At 36.5% G+C, this 16,055-nt stretch overlaps 1 protein-coding gene across 1 annotated transcript in view; it reads left to right on the plus strand.

Moving 5' to 3' along the window:
- The window catches only part of DNAH5 (dynein axonemal heavy chain 5), a 136,608-nt gene that overhangs the window by 22,888 nt on the left and 97,665 nt on the right, over positions 1 to 16,055 (plus strand). Inside the window, 7 exon segments of the mRNA XM_075705164.1 lie at positions 1,267 to 1,482; positions 4,220 to 4,327; positions 5,069 to 5,154; positions 5,937 to 6,258; positions 10,859 to 11,065; positions 12,751 to 12,922; positions 14,200 to 14,345. Coding sequence (XP_075561279.1) covers positions 1,267 to 1,482; positions 4,220 to 4,327; positions 5,069 to 5,154; positions 5,937 to 6,258; positions 10,859 to 11,065; positions 12,751 to 12,922; positions 14,200 to 14,345 — 1,257 coding nt within the window.

Raw genomic sequence — 16,055 nt, forward strand, 5'->3', positions numbered from 1 at the left:
TTGAGATCAAATTCAGTTGCCCAGTCCTTTATCCAGTCCTGTCTTGAAATTCTCCAAGGATGGAGAGACTGCACAGCCTTTCTGTACAACCTCCTTTACTTCTTTACTGTCTTTAGGGTGAAAGATTTTCTCCTTACCTCCAGTCAGAACATATTCTGTTTCAGTTTATGCCCATTGCCTCTTGGCCTCTGTCTATGCGTTACTGTGAAGAGCCTAGCTCTGTCTTCTTGATAACATCCTTGCAGATACCAGAAGGTTCATACTAGGTTTTCTCCATTATTACTTTTTGATTTCTTAACAATATGTGCTTGGAAGATGAGAACTTTACCCTGACACCTTCTGAAGCAACAAATCTTGCATAGTTCTAGCACAAATTAGTGTAAATTTATATGATATCTTACCATCGGCAACGAGCAGTAAATTTGTGTATTTCTATAAAGATAGAGCAAATTATTCAGTTGCTGGATTAAAATATGTTGAAGGATTAGGTTTTTATTTGAGTCTTAGTTCCAAAAACTTTCAGAAAATCAATAGAGTAAAACTTTAAATTTAAATCACTAACACTTAGGAAACTCTGGGCCCTTTGTATTAATATCTCCAAGTGAGATTATTCATACATATATGTGCTAAAAAATAACAAACATTGTATTTTAAAGAGAGCTACTCTTGGAAGAAACCATGTCAGGCAAATCTGTTGACTATGTAATCTGACATTGGGAAGAATTTAAACATGTGTGGAGTAAGGTTTGTGCCCAGTTAAGGAAGCAGAGTGAAAACTGGAAGCTACTGTGGAGCAGCATTCTAACTTCAGAAGGTTTTTTGTTCTGGAAAGTGATTTTGGAAAAACAGAAATATTGTTACTCAATAAAACTGCTCAGTGCACAATCATTATTTTCAGTCTCTGAAAACTGAAATCTGGGTTGTCATCTTGGATATTCAGTAAACACATTTAGTGAGCATATCGAGCCCAGCTATATAATGGAAGGAACAGAATTTCATGCTAGCTAAGGATTGAATGTACAAATACATATATATGCGGTTCATGCATTTGATGAAATGTGTGATCCTGTAATGGTACTGTTGGGTTAGTTTTCAGAGACAAATTCTATTATTGTCTTTATAGTGTTCATGATTGTTTATTGACAAAACTTCTGTTTGGTATCAAGTTAGGATAATATTTGTCTGCATAAATTTTGTTCTAGCTAAAGACAGTGCCTTTTATTATATGCTTGAACATTCATCTTTTAAACTCTTCTTTGTTTTTAGGAGTATCAGAATTGCTTTCATAAGATAAAAGAGAAATTGGAACAAAATCCAGCTGAAAGACAGTTTGATTTTAGTGAGACGTATATCTTTGGAAAATTTGAAGCCTTTCATCGTCGTCTGGTAAAGATAATAGATGTTTTCAATACTATGAAAACCTACTCAGTTCTGCAAGAGTCTAAGATAGAGGGACTGGAAGGAATGATCACAAAATATGAGGTACAAAGTAAATTTTGCCTATCCTGTCAGTCTGAGTTGAACTTTAAAGAATAAATAATTATGAAAATTAGAAAAGTGTTTATCAAGAGAAAAATTAACTCTTAAGTTGTGCTAAAATTACTGGGTAATAGTTAACGATGTAAATATGTGATTGCTGGGGAAGTGAGCAGACAAGATGAAAAAGGGCAGGTGGACATGTGAAAGAGGTATGTTAAAATCAAAGTTGATTGAAAAAAGCAACAAAATGGGGGGACTTTGTAAGAGGAGTAATTGGAGCCATGGTTCTGTGTTATGATCAGGAGAAAAAGTGAGAAGTGCAACATTTCTGTCTTTACAAATGTTTTGTTAGCTATGAAAGTGTACTGTGACCAAAATCGCAGACTGTCTTCATCTCTTGCCCATTATTCTAGGGGTACCTTATCAGTGCCTGCTACCGAGGCTTGCTCCATTGCCCTGGTGGTCAATGCTGTAGTGAGATTTTCCTTGCAGCTCGGGGTGAAACAAGCCCCAGTTCCATTTCTGTGGTGCATAAATACCAACAGATATAATTCTCTTTTCTTGAAATAAGTAATTTTTTAAAAAGAGAAAAAAAACTTGGGCTCTCAGATTTAATTTGTTTCATTAAGGAAATAGTGAGCTTAACAAAACAGATTATTAGGTTTACTTAAAATCTGTACTCTAGATCTGGACTACAGTCACCAGCTTTGTGTTTTATGAGGGAAGAAAGAGTTAGTTCATGGATGGCTATCTTTAGGGTGAGGGAGGAAGAGAAATGACTTAGCTGGTTTGCTCTGGGAAGCTCTTCAAGTTTAGGCTTTTTCTTTTGTAACAGCAAAATCCCTTTGCTTGTTAGTATTACTATTCAGGTTTCTTTCTTGGTCCTTTTATTTGCTAGGAGTAAGACTTGAACAACAAGGAGTTCTTCTAAGAATATAAATATGCTAAATCATGTTCTTCTCCATCCTTCTTTCCGAGATTAACTTTCTTTTCGAGAAAGTAGAGTCTTCCCTGCTTTTACTGAGCCTGAGTTAACTTACCTTATTGTATATCTTTCTTAGTGCAGTATCATAATTATGGCACTTGTAAATATTGAAATAAATCAGAAGTATTCAATGTGTGGAGTTTGTAGGCTGCTTTTAGAGATCACACGTGATACAGTGGCAGTACAGGCAAATGTGGCATTCTAATTTGTTTTACCCTGTCCTTTTCCTTTTTTATTATGGCCATGGGTAAATCACTTTGCTTTAGTTAAATAACTGTAGCGTAAAATGTGAGCATTCCGTGGTTAATCCTGGTTTGATTCACTCCCTGTTGCAGTCTGGAGTTTTGATTCCTTGACTGCATCCTTCACAGTAGCCAGTTTTCTCCTTCATTCTCTTCTATAGTCTTCTGAGAAGAAACCTGGGCACAACTGGAAGGATAGCTTGGTCCAAGACTATTCCACATGGGCAGGATAGGTGTGGGGTGCTCTAAATTTTGCTCCCTTCGCTGAGAGCTGCTCTCTAAAGCTGTGCCAGCAGGATACTCAGCAACTAAAGTTGCTGAGAATTTTCAGGTCGTGCTATGAAGGTGCTATTTTGGTAGGCTGGAATGCAGACATCTCATTTATTTGGGGCATTTGTATTTGAAAAGCTGCCTGTGACCATTAGCCCAGGCTGTGGTGCAGTCTACAAACTCTTTACAGATACACCACATTATCCATTGCAGCACTCAAGTCCTAAAGTAAGAGCTTTGTGTAAGACCTAGTTACTGTGAAGTCAACTTCATTTGCAGGGGAGGTTAAGGGGAAATTATACATGCTTAGGTAGAAAATACTGCATGAAAGGTTCTGGGTAGTATGGATAAAGGGGAGAAAGTGATTACTTTTTTAACAGTGATGAAACTGAGTTACTGAAGTATTTGACATGGGCCATAGCTATAGTTATGTGACTGATTATATGACTTAATGTTTACAAGAGGAAGTTGTTATGCTGCAGTTCTGTATGCTTTACCACTTAGTTGCTATCTAGGATTTGCTTGTTTTTAGAGGAAAAGATGGATTTTTTTATTTACAGCAAAGCAATAAAACTGAACTTCAGTTGACTTAAAATAAAATGGTGGAAGTCTGCTGTGCAGAAAATATGTTGAGCTTCATAGCTGTACTGTGGTAAACTATTAGGATGTTGAACAGTGGTTCATCATTAGAAATCCTTTAACTGTGTGTACAGCTCAAGGGAGGTACTGATTAAGATGTACTTTCATTTGAGTGGACAGCAGCTATGTAAGAGAAGCCAGGAATAGTAAGTCCTGGGCTGGTGATGTGCTGCGTCTTACTGTGACTTTTGATTAGTCTGTTTTTCTATTGAATTAGTTAATTTAAAGACATGGAACATACTTATGTGAAAATATTTTTCTATGTTGAACTTTGTTAACTTTTAAATAGAAATAATGAACCTCTGCATGAAAGAATATTTAATGGGTAATGAATGTCTTTGATGAAAAGCAAGAGTCTGAATTTTCTGTCATTTCTAATTGACTTAAAAGAGAAGTAAATAATATAAATGAAATTCAAATGGCCACTGCACCAATTCGTTTCCTGCAAATATGTCATTTAAGCGGTTTGCTTATATCGCTCAGCAAATACTGGTAACTAATGGCAAAGGTAAAATGTGAACGTGCACAGCCCATTGTGCTGAATATTTTGGTGTGGTAAGTATTTTTTTTTGTGATAATATTCTTTTTCTGTGACACTGTTTAGAGCATTGTTGACATCATGAAGAAAAAGCATTACAATTTCTTGGATCAACGGAAGACTGATTTTGACCAAGACTATGAAGAGTTTTGCAAAGAGATAAATGATCTTCATGTAGGTTTTATGATTCAAATAAGAATTTAATTTACTGAGGAATCCTCATGAAAACAAAAATACCTCTGAGTTACCACCAAAAAAATTATGCTAATCTCAAAGTTTGTATTCCGAAATGGAAAAATTATTCTAATTCTAATTATTCTAATATTCTTTAAAGCTTGCATTTATTATCTAACTTTCAAACCAGTTTCATGGAATAGGCCAGAATGGGCCTTGAGGGCCTCCAACAAAGGGATTTTTCATTGCTGTACTTTATTTGGAAGTTATGCTAGCAAGAATAGCACAGAAATGGATGATTTCATTGGGTGAATGGGAACATAGCATAAATAAGTCAGATAATTAACTTCCCCATAGTTCTGAAATCACAAGCTGATAGAAGGAAAGGGTATCTGTAGAAGAAAAAAATTAAAATAAATGCTTGGCTTGCTTTGGCTGCCAAAGAGGTAAGCAAGCATTCTTTGAGGGCTCTCAGTATGGTGGAACATTTGAGGATACAAAAGTCTTTGTTGGTTGTGCAGTTACAGAGGGAACTTGGAAAGAAAATGCCTTGAAAGTTGGTTGTATTTTGTTTAATTCTTGAGGGAAGGAAGAAAGGGAAAATTGATATTGAGGTTAGTTTCACACAAACAAATTATGTTCTAATATAGTGCATGATAAATCCTGTCAAATAATACCAGATATATTTGAGGTGTGTGTCTTACATAGTTCTCTACTGTAAAATTATTTGCTCTCCTTCAGGATCAATTAAGGATTTTCATGGACATCACCTTTGAAAATATTCTGAACACTGAAAGAGCACTGAGTATGTTGAAGAAATTTGAAAGGTACTATGTCCTATCTAGGTTGCTAGAATTCTGCCAGGCAATGGAAATAACACTTTGAGAATGGTGGGAAGGCGGAGGAGCAGAGCAGGAGGCATCTCCTTAAATACAAACGAAAAACAACTCAACCTCCTCTCACTCAACTGTTCAGCTCTGTTAAGGGATGTCTTCTCAGCAGTGTGGATGAATAAAAAAAAATTTTTTTTTTTTTTGTATCAGAAAATGCAAAATATATGTGGAGTTTGAACTTTATCTTTCAAAATTAGCGTAAGTACAGGAATACTTTGTGGCTGTTAGCATATTTGCCTTAGCCTTGTCCTTGAACAATGACATTAATTTGTTACCACAGTGCAGTTAGGAGACAGTAAAATGCTTGTAGTAGGAAACAGTGAATTTTGTCTTTATAAATTCACATTGTTGCAAAGCAACTTCAGTCTTTATTGTGTCAGTTTTCTTATAATATTCTGTTTAATGGAGTAGACTGCTAGTGGTGGATTGGTTACAGTTTGCTGCACATAATTTTAGTTCAGTGTTTGAAAACAGTGACAAAACAGAGAATGTGTAGGCTTACTTGCAAACTTTTATCATCTGGTCTAAATCTTGGTTGCTTGGAATCAGGCTGTGACAGCATTTGTTCAAGCTTTAGTGAAAACTCTGCTGCTAAAGTAGTTATTTTCTAAAGAATGCAAGGGAATCTGGAATGATTGTATTTTCCAACAATGCATCAGAAGAATTTCAGAAGTATTGAAGGAATTTTTTTTAATTATTATTATTTTTCTAAGCAGATTACAAATCCCAAATCTTGGCATTGATGAAAAGTATCAAAAAATACTTCAAAACTATGGTCGTGACATAGAAACAGTCTGTAAGATCTACACTAAGCAGAAGCAGGACCCTCCACTGGCTCGTAATCTGCCTCCAATAGCTGGTAAGATCTTGTGGGCACGCCACCTATTCCATAGGATCCAGGAGCCCATGGAAGCTTTCCAGCAGCACCCAGCTGTTCTGCAAACACCAGATGGCAAGCGCATAATCCGCAACTACAACAAAGTGGCAAAAGTTCTTATGGAGTTTGAGGTGATCTACCACAGGGGATGGCTTCAGCAGGTAAAACATCTGATTTTGATTAGGATATTTCTTTAAAAAGATGTGGTGGATTTTTGTTGCTGGTAGACCAATAACATCTAGCTTTACAGACCAGATTGGATTCCTGTCGTTTCAGGCTTCAGTGAAACACTGGGTTACAGCAGTGTGAAGGAACCTCTGGTTAATAGCAGTAGTCAGGTATGCTAAGCTGTAGACTTACGATGCCTCTTAAGCGAGGGATGAATAAGAAAAGGTACTTTATAAGAAAGTGTTTCTATTAATAAACAGTGCCTGTACTGCACTGCCTGTAGCTGAATTTAGGAGCAATTGAAAGACTTTCATTATACATAAGAAGTTATAATGGAAAATATTTATTATGGAAATGTGTAATGGAGATTCAGTGGTAGCCTTAGCTGCCCTTTTGTCTCTGCGTATCCTGCTGACTCTGGTGCAAGATGATCATGTGTGAGGAGAGTTTTGTCAGCTGGCTAGCTTAAGGTAAAAGCAGACACAGAGGTTTCGTCTGGTCTGGACAACATGGATTTGGTTTTTGAGTGATAATCCATGGGTACACTCCGAGTGAATGTACATATAAAAAGCATCCAGTCTCAACAGGTAGAGCATTCTGTAGAATTAATAGCATACTCAGTGCGCAAGTGTGTCTTGAGCCTGTTGTGAGTTAACCCTGGTAGGCAGCTAAGCAGCACACAGCCACTTGGTGACTTCCCCCTGCCCACCCCAGTGGGATAGGTAAGAGGAAAGGAAAAGTAAAAGCAAGAAAACTTGTGGGTCAAGATAAATAGTGGTTTAGTAAGTGGAGGAAGAGAGAAAGAAAACAAAACAAGTGTTGCAAAGGCAATTACTCACTGCTTTTCATGGGTAGACCAATGTCCAGCTAGTTCTAGAGCATGGCTAAGTGAGTCCATGGCTAACGCCCTGAACCCCAACCTCTCCCTTTTTATTTCTGAGCGTGACATTGTATGGCATGGAATATTCCTTTGGTTATTTCAGGACATCTGCCTGGTTTTGTCCCCTCCCAACTTCTTGTACACCCCACCCAATGTATCCACTGCAGGGGGCAGAGTGAGAAACAGAGAAGACCCTTGATGCTGTGCAAGCACTGTTCAGCAATAGCTAAAACATTAGTGTGTTACCCGTATTGCTTTGATCATAAATTCGAAACACAGCACCATAGAAGCTGCTGTGAAGAAAATTAACTCCATCCTAGACAGACCCAACACAGAGTCATTTCATTTCCTATCAACCATTTGGTAAGGCAGAACACTTTGTAGTCTGAATATTATTCAGAAAACATGGTTTACCTTAAGTTCTAAATCTCATTTGACTGGTTTTGTACATAGAAACTCGGACTGCCTTCATATTATCAGATGGCTTCTGCGGGGACTACTTTATAGCCTTGAAATCACTGCAAGTTTCTACTATTCTGTTGGCATATTTTCCACCTCCAGTTTCTTTGTTGCCTTGTCAAAGAGCATGTTGTAGAACAATTTGCCTCATCTTAAATCTCAAAAAGAAGGATCAGAATCTCCAGATGACTGTTTTGAAGGTGGTGGCACAATTAGCAACGCATCTGCCTCTTGTTCTTGGAGCCCAGCACCAACTTTTGTACAATGTGAAAATCTCTGGTGCTGATAAACATCAGTTTTCTCAGAGTTAAGTCTTACACCAGACCTGAGACCAGAGGTTCCTGCTGTCTCTTGTCCAATCTGAATATAGACTTTCTGACTCTTCTTTCCCCTTTCACACTTGCATTTGCCATGAAGGTTTAAAGGATCATCAGATTTGATTGTCTGATACTGTAAGTTGGAGTGTTTGTGTCAACTTGGTATACTAAAACAGGAGAAGTGACTACAGTATTAGAGGCTGTATAATATGCTGTGTTCAGACTGCCTTGGCTCTGGTGCTGGATATATGTTACTGATGATTAATGTGGTGTTGACTGCCAGTTGGGAATCAAGGAACCGGAAGAGTATTACCTCAACTGTTCTTTCGTTATAGATTATGTTTCAGGTACATCAGATCTAAGTTTGGCATTATTGACCTCTGTATAATTGGTTCTCCTCCCAGACATTAAGGAAAATTGACATTGTTGTACTTAGAAGCATCTTTAACTTCAAGTGCTTATTCTGGTAACTTGAGAAGCCCATCTTTGATTTCATGTGCTCTTCACAGAGAGCTGGTATGGTATGTGTATCCCTCATATTTTATAGAAGAGGAATTGTGATGCTATAGAAAGCCTTTGGCATTATTTTGGTCTTTCTATCTTGGACTCAGTTTCTGTTTTGATGCCAATACAGTGCTCGATACCTGCATGGTTCCAAACATACCGACGATAGCTTTCATGGGATTGTACCTGCTACTGATATCATGTCCTTGCCTGGGCACTTTTAAGATATATTCCCTCTCCTAGCTATGAAGACTAAGGAGGATGTATGCTTCTTGTGGGGCTACACCTGTGTCCTTTGGCTAGATGATCTAGTGATCAGATTTTTTGACATATACTGTGCCTTGATGGAGCAGTCAAGTACATTCTCCTTTCATCTTTTACAAAATGACTGTAACATCCAAGGTATCTCCCCTGAACTGGTGCCTTTCTTTGTGAGGTGCTAGTGATCTGTGATGTGATTCTGATCTGTGCTGAAAGTAAGCATCTGGTTTCTCCTATAGCAGAGTCAAATCCCACTTGGCAGCCATGTAAACTTGCTGAGCCTCCTGCAGCCTTATACTCATTAGGTGGGAACAAAAGGAGGTGGATTTGAACACAATTTCAAGTTTTTGAGATGAGAACACATGCATTGAAAATACATGAAAAGTATATCCACTTTAACATCAATGCACTTGTCTACCAGATATGACAAAAAAATGCGACTACTGTTCAGTAGTCTCTTTTTTGAGGCAACAAGCAGGCAGACTCATGTGGACATGAGTATCATAGAACACAAGGTGGAGCTCCTGCTCTACTCCTGAACAAAAGAAAAACGAGAGGGGGGCAAGTGTCCTGTGGGGAATACAAATGAAACAGAAATGGGGCTGTAGCTCCTACTACATTTTATTCTTCTATATAGTGGAGATAGTTAAGTTTAGTGGCACTTTCTGAAATTTCTGAACATTTTTTTCCCCCTTTTGCCTGTTTGCTACTGGATGGTTACCACTTAGTTTATCCACTTTTTTTAATAGCATAAGATTTAAAGACATTATTTTTGTGCTATAGCCAATGATGTTCAACTTGGACATATTAATAATAATAAAATACCAGGAAGTGTGAAAGTTACTGTAATTCTATGGCAGTGTAAGATTTACTCCTTCAATGTGCCCCTTATTTCTGTTACCAATTTCTGTTACCTTAATAATGAAAATTGCATGAAAGAAAAAGCCATAAATGGGAGAGGAAGAGGTTGATAATAGGAATAATGAGTCTCTGAAGTCCAAAGAAGAGTGTGGTGAGATTTGCTGGTGAACGTCGCACAAAAAAATTCAGCTCCTGTTTAAGGTGGCTGTGCTGAGTGACTTTGATGCTAGTGGATAGAGCATGACAACTTCACTGACAAAACTTGATTAGATGATTTCTTGAAAAATGCTGTGTAAAACATCATGATAATACATGATACAGCTGAAGCAAGCAGAACAGTCAACTATATTTTAGACATTGAAAGGGGGTGCAAATTTTCAGTGTGTGTTTCATAAAAAAGGAAAAAAATACACTGAAAGAAATCAATGGGTTATGAAATTATTGCTTAAAAACAAGCTCCATCTCAATGTAATGGAATACATTAAATTTGAGAAGTGAATAAAGAACAACAAAATTATGTCAGCAAAAGGACAACTGCAAAATAGGAATAGCAGCAAAGTTTTTTCACCTAGGAGAAATTTTCCTGCCTAAGGCATGACTTATTCCTGGTATCAGCGAAATTTTCCATTTGTGGTGGTCTTATGAATGCTCTTCCTTCATATCACATGGAGCACAAATGGTATTCTAATATTCAAATAAGGCAGTTAAACAAATAGTGTAATTAGCCTTCTCTTTTAAGAATTAAAAAAAAAAAAATCTATAATAAAGACTAATTTTAGTGTTTTTAAAAATTTGCCCAGAGGTTGGATATAATTGGGAGTTCCATTAAGATTGGAGCGTGGTCTATCTGTTAGGTAATGGAAAACAAGTGAAAGGAGAAATGTGGATAAGTTTATTCAAAAGATATCTGAAGAAGTTTTCCAAGAATAATCTAGTTCATCAAGGAGGTTGTGCGCAGTCTTATTGCAGAATGTGCAATAAGTTTTAAGGAAATGAGAGTTCAGATTTAAGAGGATTGAAATAATAAAGTCTATGGCTCTTCTTTTGATGTTGGAATATGGAATGCAGCTTATGATATCCAAGAACCAACAGAAGAATGTCTGTGGGATAAAGAACAGTTAATTTGATTGTTAAGCATTTGGGTACATACAGATTTTGTTAATAAAGTTTCAATGTTGAGTCCTACCATATCGATCTTTATTGTCAGCAATACCTGATTTTAGTATCTGTCGAAGTGATATTTATATCCAAAACAAAGTATTTCATTGTACTGGCTTGTCTGATCAGGAATGATGACTTTGTTTCCTGCAGATTGAATTAACTAAAAGAGGACTTCAGGCATCTCTCTTGGTAAAAGCTCCAGAAACAGGAGAATTATTTGTGAATTTTGACCCTCTAATACTAACTTTAGTCAGAGAAACAGATTGCATGGCTCACATGTGCCTTGAAATCCCACCATTTGCAAGTATTATTCAACAGAAGAGAGACTGGTATAAGAAGATTGTCAACAATTTGCAGGTGGGTTTTAGTTATTTTATGTATGTGTAGTGTACATTAAGATGTCTAGGTTCTATACATATGGAAAAGAAAAAATGAAGATCAACTATTACGCATTAAGAAAACATTGGCAAATCTGTTTTTTATCTTTATGACTGTCTTGAGGCACTTTTAAATAGAATTTCTTGGCTTTGTAGTTTCTGTGAAGTCACTTCAAAGATGCATGGGTTTAGGGAAGTTCTGCAGAGCTTGGGAAAAAGATGAGGATGGGGACGAAAGGACGCTTGCAAGATGCCTTGCTCTGTTGCTTGCTTTCTAAATGATAAGCAATTTATCTCTCATCCAATAATGGAGTCAACATTGGATACACTTTGTTTTGAGAGAGTAGCTGGGAGGGAGGAACAGATGGTATGCCTTTAAAAAGTGTAGAGCATTCAGCAAGTAGCAGCATAGTTCCTGCACCAGTGTTTTACACAGATGTCTGTGGAATAGTTTAAAAAAGAGAAGCTAAACCTTCCCTTTCTCTCATCTTTTAAATCCTTTGGATCATTTTGTCTACCTATGAACAGACAAGGTTCCCAATGACACAAGATGAGGATTCAAGATAGGTGTCCAGAAGACTACAGCTTCAAAGGGCTACTTGATTCTGAAGTGAGAAAAAATATCATATTAAGTCATAAAGTTATTGCAAGGTTTGTTTTTTGCAAAACATGTGAAACTAGATCAGTGGGTTAAAGATACATTAGAAACCAAATACCATATTAAAGCTCTGGTAAGGCTGGTCTAATAAAACTGATGAAAAGTTCACTTAGGTGCATTTTTTTCCTTGGGCTTTTTGTCTCCTGGAACATCTATTTAGAGACTGAAATTTGCAAACCTTTTTCTATCTATTTTGTGGTTTAACCCTGGTAGGCAGCTAAGCATCACACAACTGCTTGCTTACTCCCCTCAGTGGGATGGGGGAGAGAATCCAAAGGTTAAAAGTGCAAAACCGTGTGCGTTGAGATAAAGACAATTTAATAAGAAAAGCAAAAACTGGATACGCAAGTAAAGAACAATAAGAATTAATTTACTACTTCCCATTGGCAGGCTGCTGTTCAGCCATCTCCAGGAAAGCAAGGCTGTATCACGGTTACTTGGGAAGACAAACGCCATAGAGCTCTGAATGTCCCCCTTCCTCCTTCTTCCCCCAGCTTTTGTTTTTGAGCATGGTGCTATAGGTATGGGATATCCCTTTGGTCAGTTGGGGTCAGCTGTCCTGGCTGTGTGCCCTCCCAGCTTCTTCTTTGTCCCCAGGCTACTCACTGGCAGGGCAGTGAGAGAAGCAGAAAAGGCCTCAATGCCGTATGAGCACTGTTCAGTAATAGCCTAAATATTGGTGTGTTATCAACACTGTTTTGGTCACAAATCTAAAACATGGCACCATATGAGCCACTATGAAAAAAATTAACTCCAACCCAACCAAAACCAGTACAACCTACAAAGACGAATTTCCATGTGAAGTTGTACTTGTATTATTATAAAGAGCAACAAATTAGTGAACTTCTGCCAAAAATAATTTAAAAATTTCCCAAGCAATTGATTATCGTTTCTTAAGAATTTCAGTGATGTACATCCAGAGGAATTTTCTTAATTTAAGTTACGGTAAGTGTGTGTATGTGAAGAGGTTCAAATTAACTGATGCTTTCATTCTCTGTTTATTTCAGATGATGCTGGCAGAATATAAAAGAATTAAACTGAAAATAAAACACCCTATTGAAAAACTGATGGCTCCTCGGTTAGCAAATGTAGATGATGCTATCCAGCCAGGTCTAACATTGCTGACCTGGACATCCTTTAATATTGAGAAATATATTAATACAGTTTTTTACAAGCTAGGTGAGTCACTTGCCTCCTTCCATTACCTTCTGCTTGTTTGTTTCTGTGCAAATGTAATCCACATTATTAAGCTTACTATCCTTTATATGATTTGCACTTAATTGACTTATACATGAAAGAAATTGGAATTTTCACCTGTCCTGTACTTCATGAAACATTTGCTTTATAACAACAGCTTCTTTTTCTCTCACATATTTGTCAAATTTTTACTAGTATGGATGGGATGGCAGTTAGGATTAAACCAAGCATAAAATAATGTGCAAAAGGTCCTGTGTTTTCTGAATTCAAAGAATGATAGCTACTTTTTCAAAGAGCTCCTAGGTTTCAGACTTTTCCTAATCTTGCCTTTTGTTTCTATAATGTACAAAACAAGCTCTCAGGGAATAATATCTCGACTGAATTGGCACTGACACTGCTCAATAGCTTTTTGTATTAAACGTCTTTTTAACATCAGTCTCTTTAAAACTAATGCACACACATCTTGGGCAACAGCTTTAGAAAACAGATGAGCCTGTATTCTTCTCAAAAGATTATTATAAGATTGCACTGAGATGTGTATTGTTTCTGAAGATACCAAGTTCCTTTTGCTTCAGCTTAATTACTACATCAAATATAGATTTTGGTTTTTGAAATTATACAAGTTGTTATAGTGGGAATTTTCTTTAGTTGAAATGGCAAATTGAAATGCAATTTGGATGCTAACCTGACATTACGCTCAATTTAATTTTGAATAATACAAGTAGTTTGAGTCTGGGACAGGCATCTTGCTGCTATTTCAATTTCAGCATTGAAAGCAAATTGCTATTAAACTGTGAAAATTCTAGTGATTGTTTCCTGTTAACTATTATTTGGCTTCTAACATCTTTTTGAAGGATAGACATTTTATTTGTCAAAAGTTTCTGTTGCTAGTAGGTTCTCCAGGTGGTAACTAATTCAGGCTATAGGAGAAGGAGAAGTATTCCTGGACATCAGTTGAATTTTAATGTCTTTGTGTTTGAAATGCATATACTTTAAGCTCATCTTACATACATTTATAATATTTTGCTTATTATCTTTAAGGATACAGATACTATATGCAAGATGGGCATATGTTATGCAAAAAATTAATTGTGATTGCAGTGGTGAACCTTGCCATAAAAGTTTAGGTGGTTAAGGTTTAGAATTCATATAAAATTGAAAATGATAGTTTGTTGAAGTAAAAAATTTAAGCAGGACTCTGCAAAGACTATTGCTTCAAACTTTTAAGCTTGTCTTGAATCTTCTGTTTGCTTCAAAAGCTGGGCTGGAGTTACTGCTTGATCGAGTGAATGACTTGGTTCAATTTCGTATTGATGCTGTCCTTCAAGAAATGCATAGAGTGCCACTCTGTAAGTTGCCTGAAGATGAACCGCTGAGCTGTGAGGAATTTCTCCAAAACACTAAGGTTATTAGATAAAATTTTCAAAAGAAGAGTTCAATGACTTTGAATTAAGATATTTTCCCCTTTTTTATGAGATAAAAACAGTGCAGAATTAATGAAGCATGTGTGGGAAACTGAAGTAAGGAAACCCCCACTTGCTTGGCTGGAACCTTAAAAAGGAACAAAAATATCAAATGCAAAGAGGTCTGAGCTGAGATGTTGTTTTCTGAGCTTATTAATGTCAAACCAGCTACTGTATGATATTTCTTTTATGCTTTGATATCACTCAACTTAAATGTTTTTCCTCTGTGATAGTATCTTTTTTGTCATTGTTGCTTGTTAGTACCTTTAAATGAGGGAATTGCCCATCTGATGCCTGTGAATAGCTCCATAACAAGTGCAGTTGGTTTCCTGGGAGAGTAAATACTATAGAAATTATTGTGTACTGAATATCTTTGTTAAGCTCTCCTGAGACGGCAATGGGCTGTGCAAAATATCCTCAGAAGTACTTGGCTGAAGGTATTCTGGGAAGAGCCCCTTCCTTCACCCTATCAAGATACTTCTATGTTGAAGAGGATTAACTGTAAGCATAAGTTGTTAGTCAGTTAGAAAGCTGGTTAAGCTAGTAATAAAACTGAATGACAGAATTATTTTTATGAGGCAATAGTGAGATATTCTGGCATTTTAGGATATAATGTCTGACTTGTGTTTTCTCCTGAAATAAACTTTGCTTTGGAAAAGGTTGTGGAAGATCATGTAGATAATCCCTATCCCTGGCCTCTTGTATTAATAAATACTACAAATGAAAGTTTTGTTTCTCTTGTACGTAACTTTTTGGCCTTTCCTCTTTTGTCCCTTGTAACAGCTCATCTTATTGTTAAATACAAAGTAAAACTTAAAATAACATTTTATGGAATGAGTCGTATTTTGTAAGCCTCACAATCCATAGGTTTTTTTGTTGTTGATCCTGCTGCTACCTTCCTGACAGGGCTAGTACTAAAACATATATTCACTGAAGTTAAAAATATGTGAGAGTGAGCACAAAAAACTTCTCAGCACCGTGTGCTAATTAATATTGCTTAACGTTGATCTTCTGCAAGAAAACTTGAACTGCTACATAGCAATTGCAACACCACAACAGCCAGTCAATTTGAGTTAGCAGAGCAAGTGGTATACTAAACCCAGTTATGGGTGCAATGAAAATAGTAACAGTGTTTGTAAGCTTATTGTAGTTTTTAATTAGAAGGGACTAGAAATAAATTCTAGCACGTAACAGGCGTCTTTTAAGTTTCTAAAGCAATTGCTACAACAAAAATAGTCATACCATGGAAAAACCCCCAAAGTACTTTGTTTAGTAGTTGCTGTGATATTGCAAATCACATCTGGCTTCTCTCTCAACTAGACTAAGTCATTAGGAAGATCAAAGATTGTGTCTTAAAATTTGGAAATGGTTGAATCTTGCTAATGGCTGAATGTTTCCAATTATTGATTTTTAATTAAACAGAGGTAGCCAGGTTTGATTAAGCTTAAATGAATAGGAGATAACAAAGAAGAAAAAAATTAAAAGGCAATTATAGATAAAAATTATAACTGGCTAAAGCATACTTGATCAATTTTATCATAAGTATTAAAGAAAAAACTGCACAATATTTTAATATATTTCTGAACTTTATTAAACCTCATTCTTTGATCTCTTCTCCCCCCCCTTAATAATTTTCTTGTTTATTCTAACCA

The sequence above is a fragment of the Pelecanus crispus genome, chromosome 2 (assembly GCF_030463565.1).
Source record: "Pelecanus crispus isolate bPelCri1 chromosome 2, bPelCri1.pri, whole genome shotgun sequence".
Classification (NCBI taxonomy): Eukaryota; Metazoa; Chordata; class Aves; order Pelecaniformes; family Pelecanidae; genus Pelecanus; species Pelecanus crispus.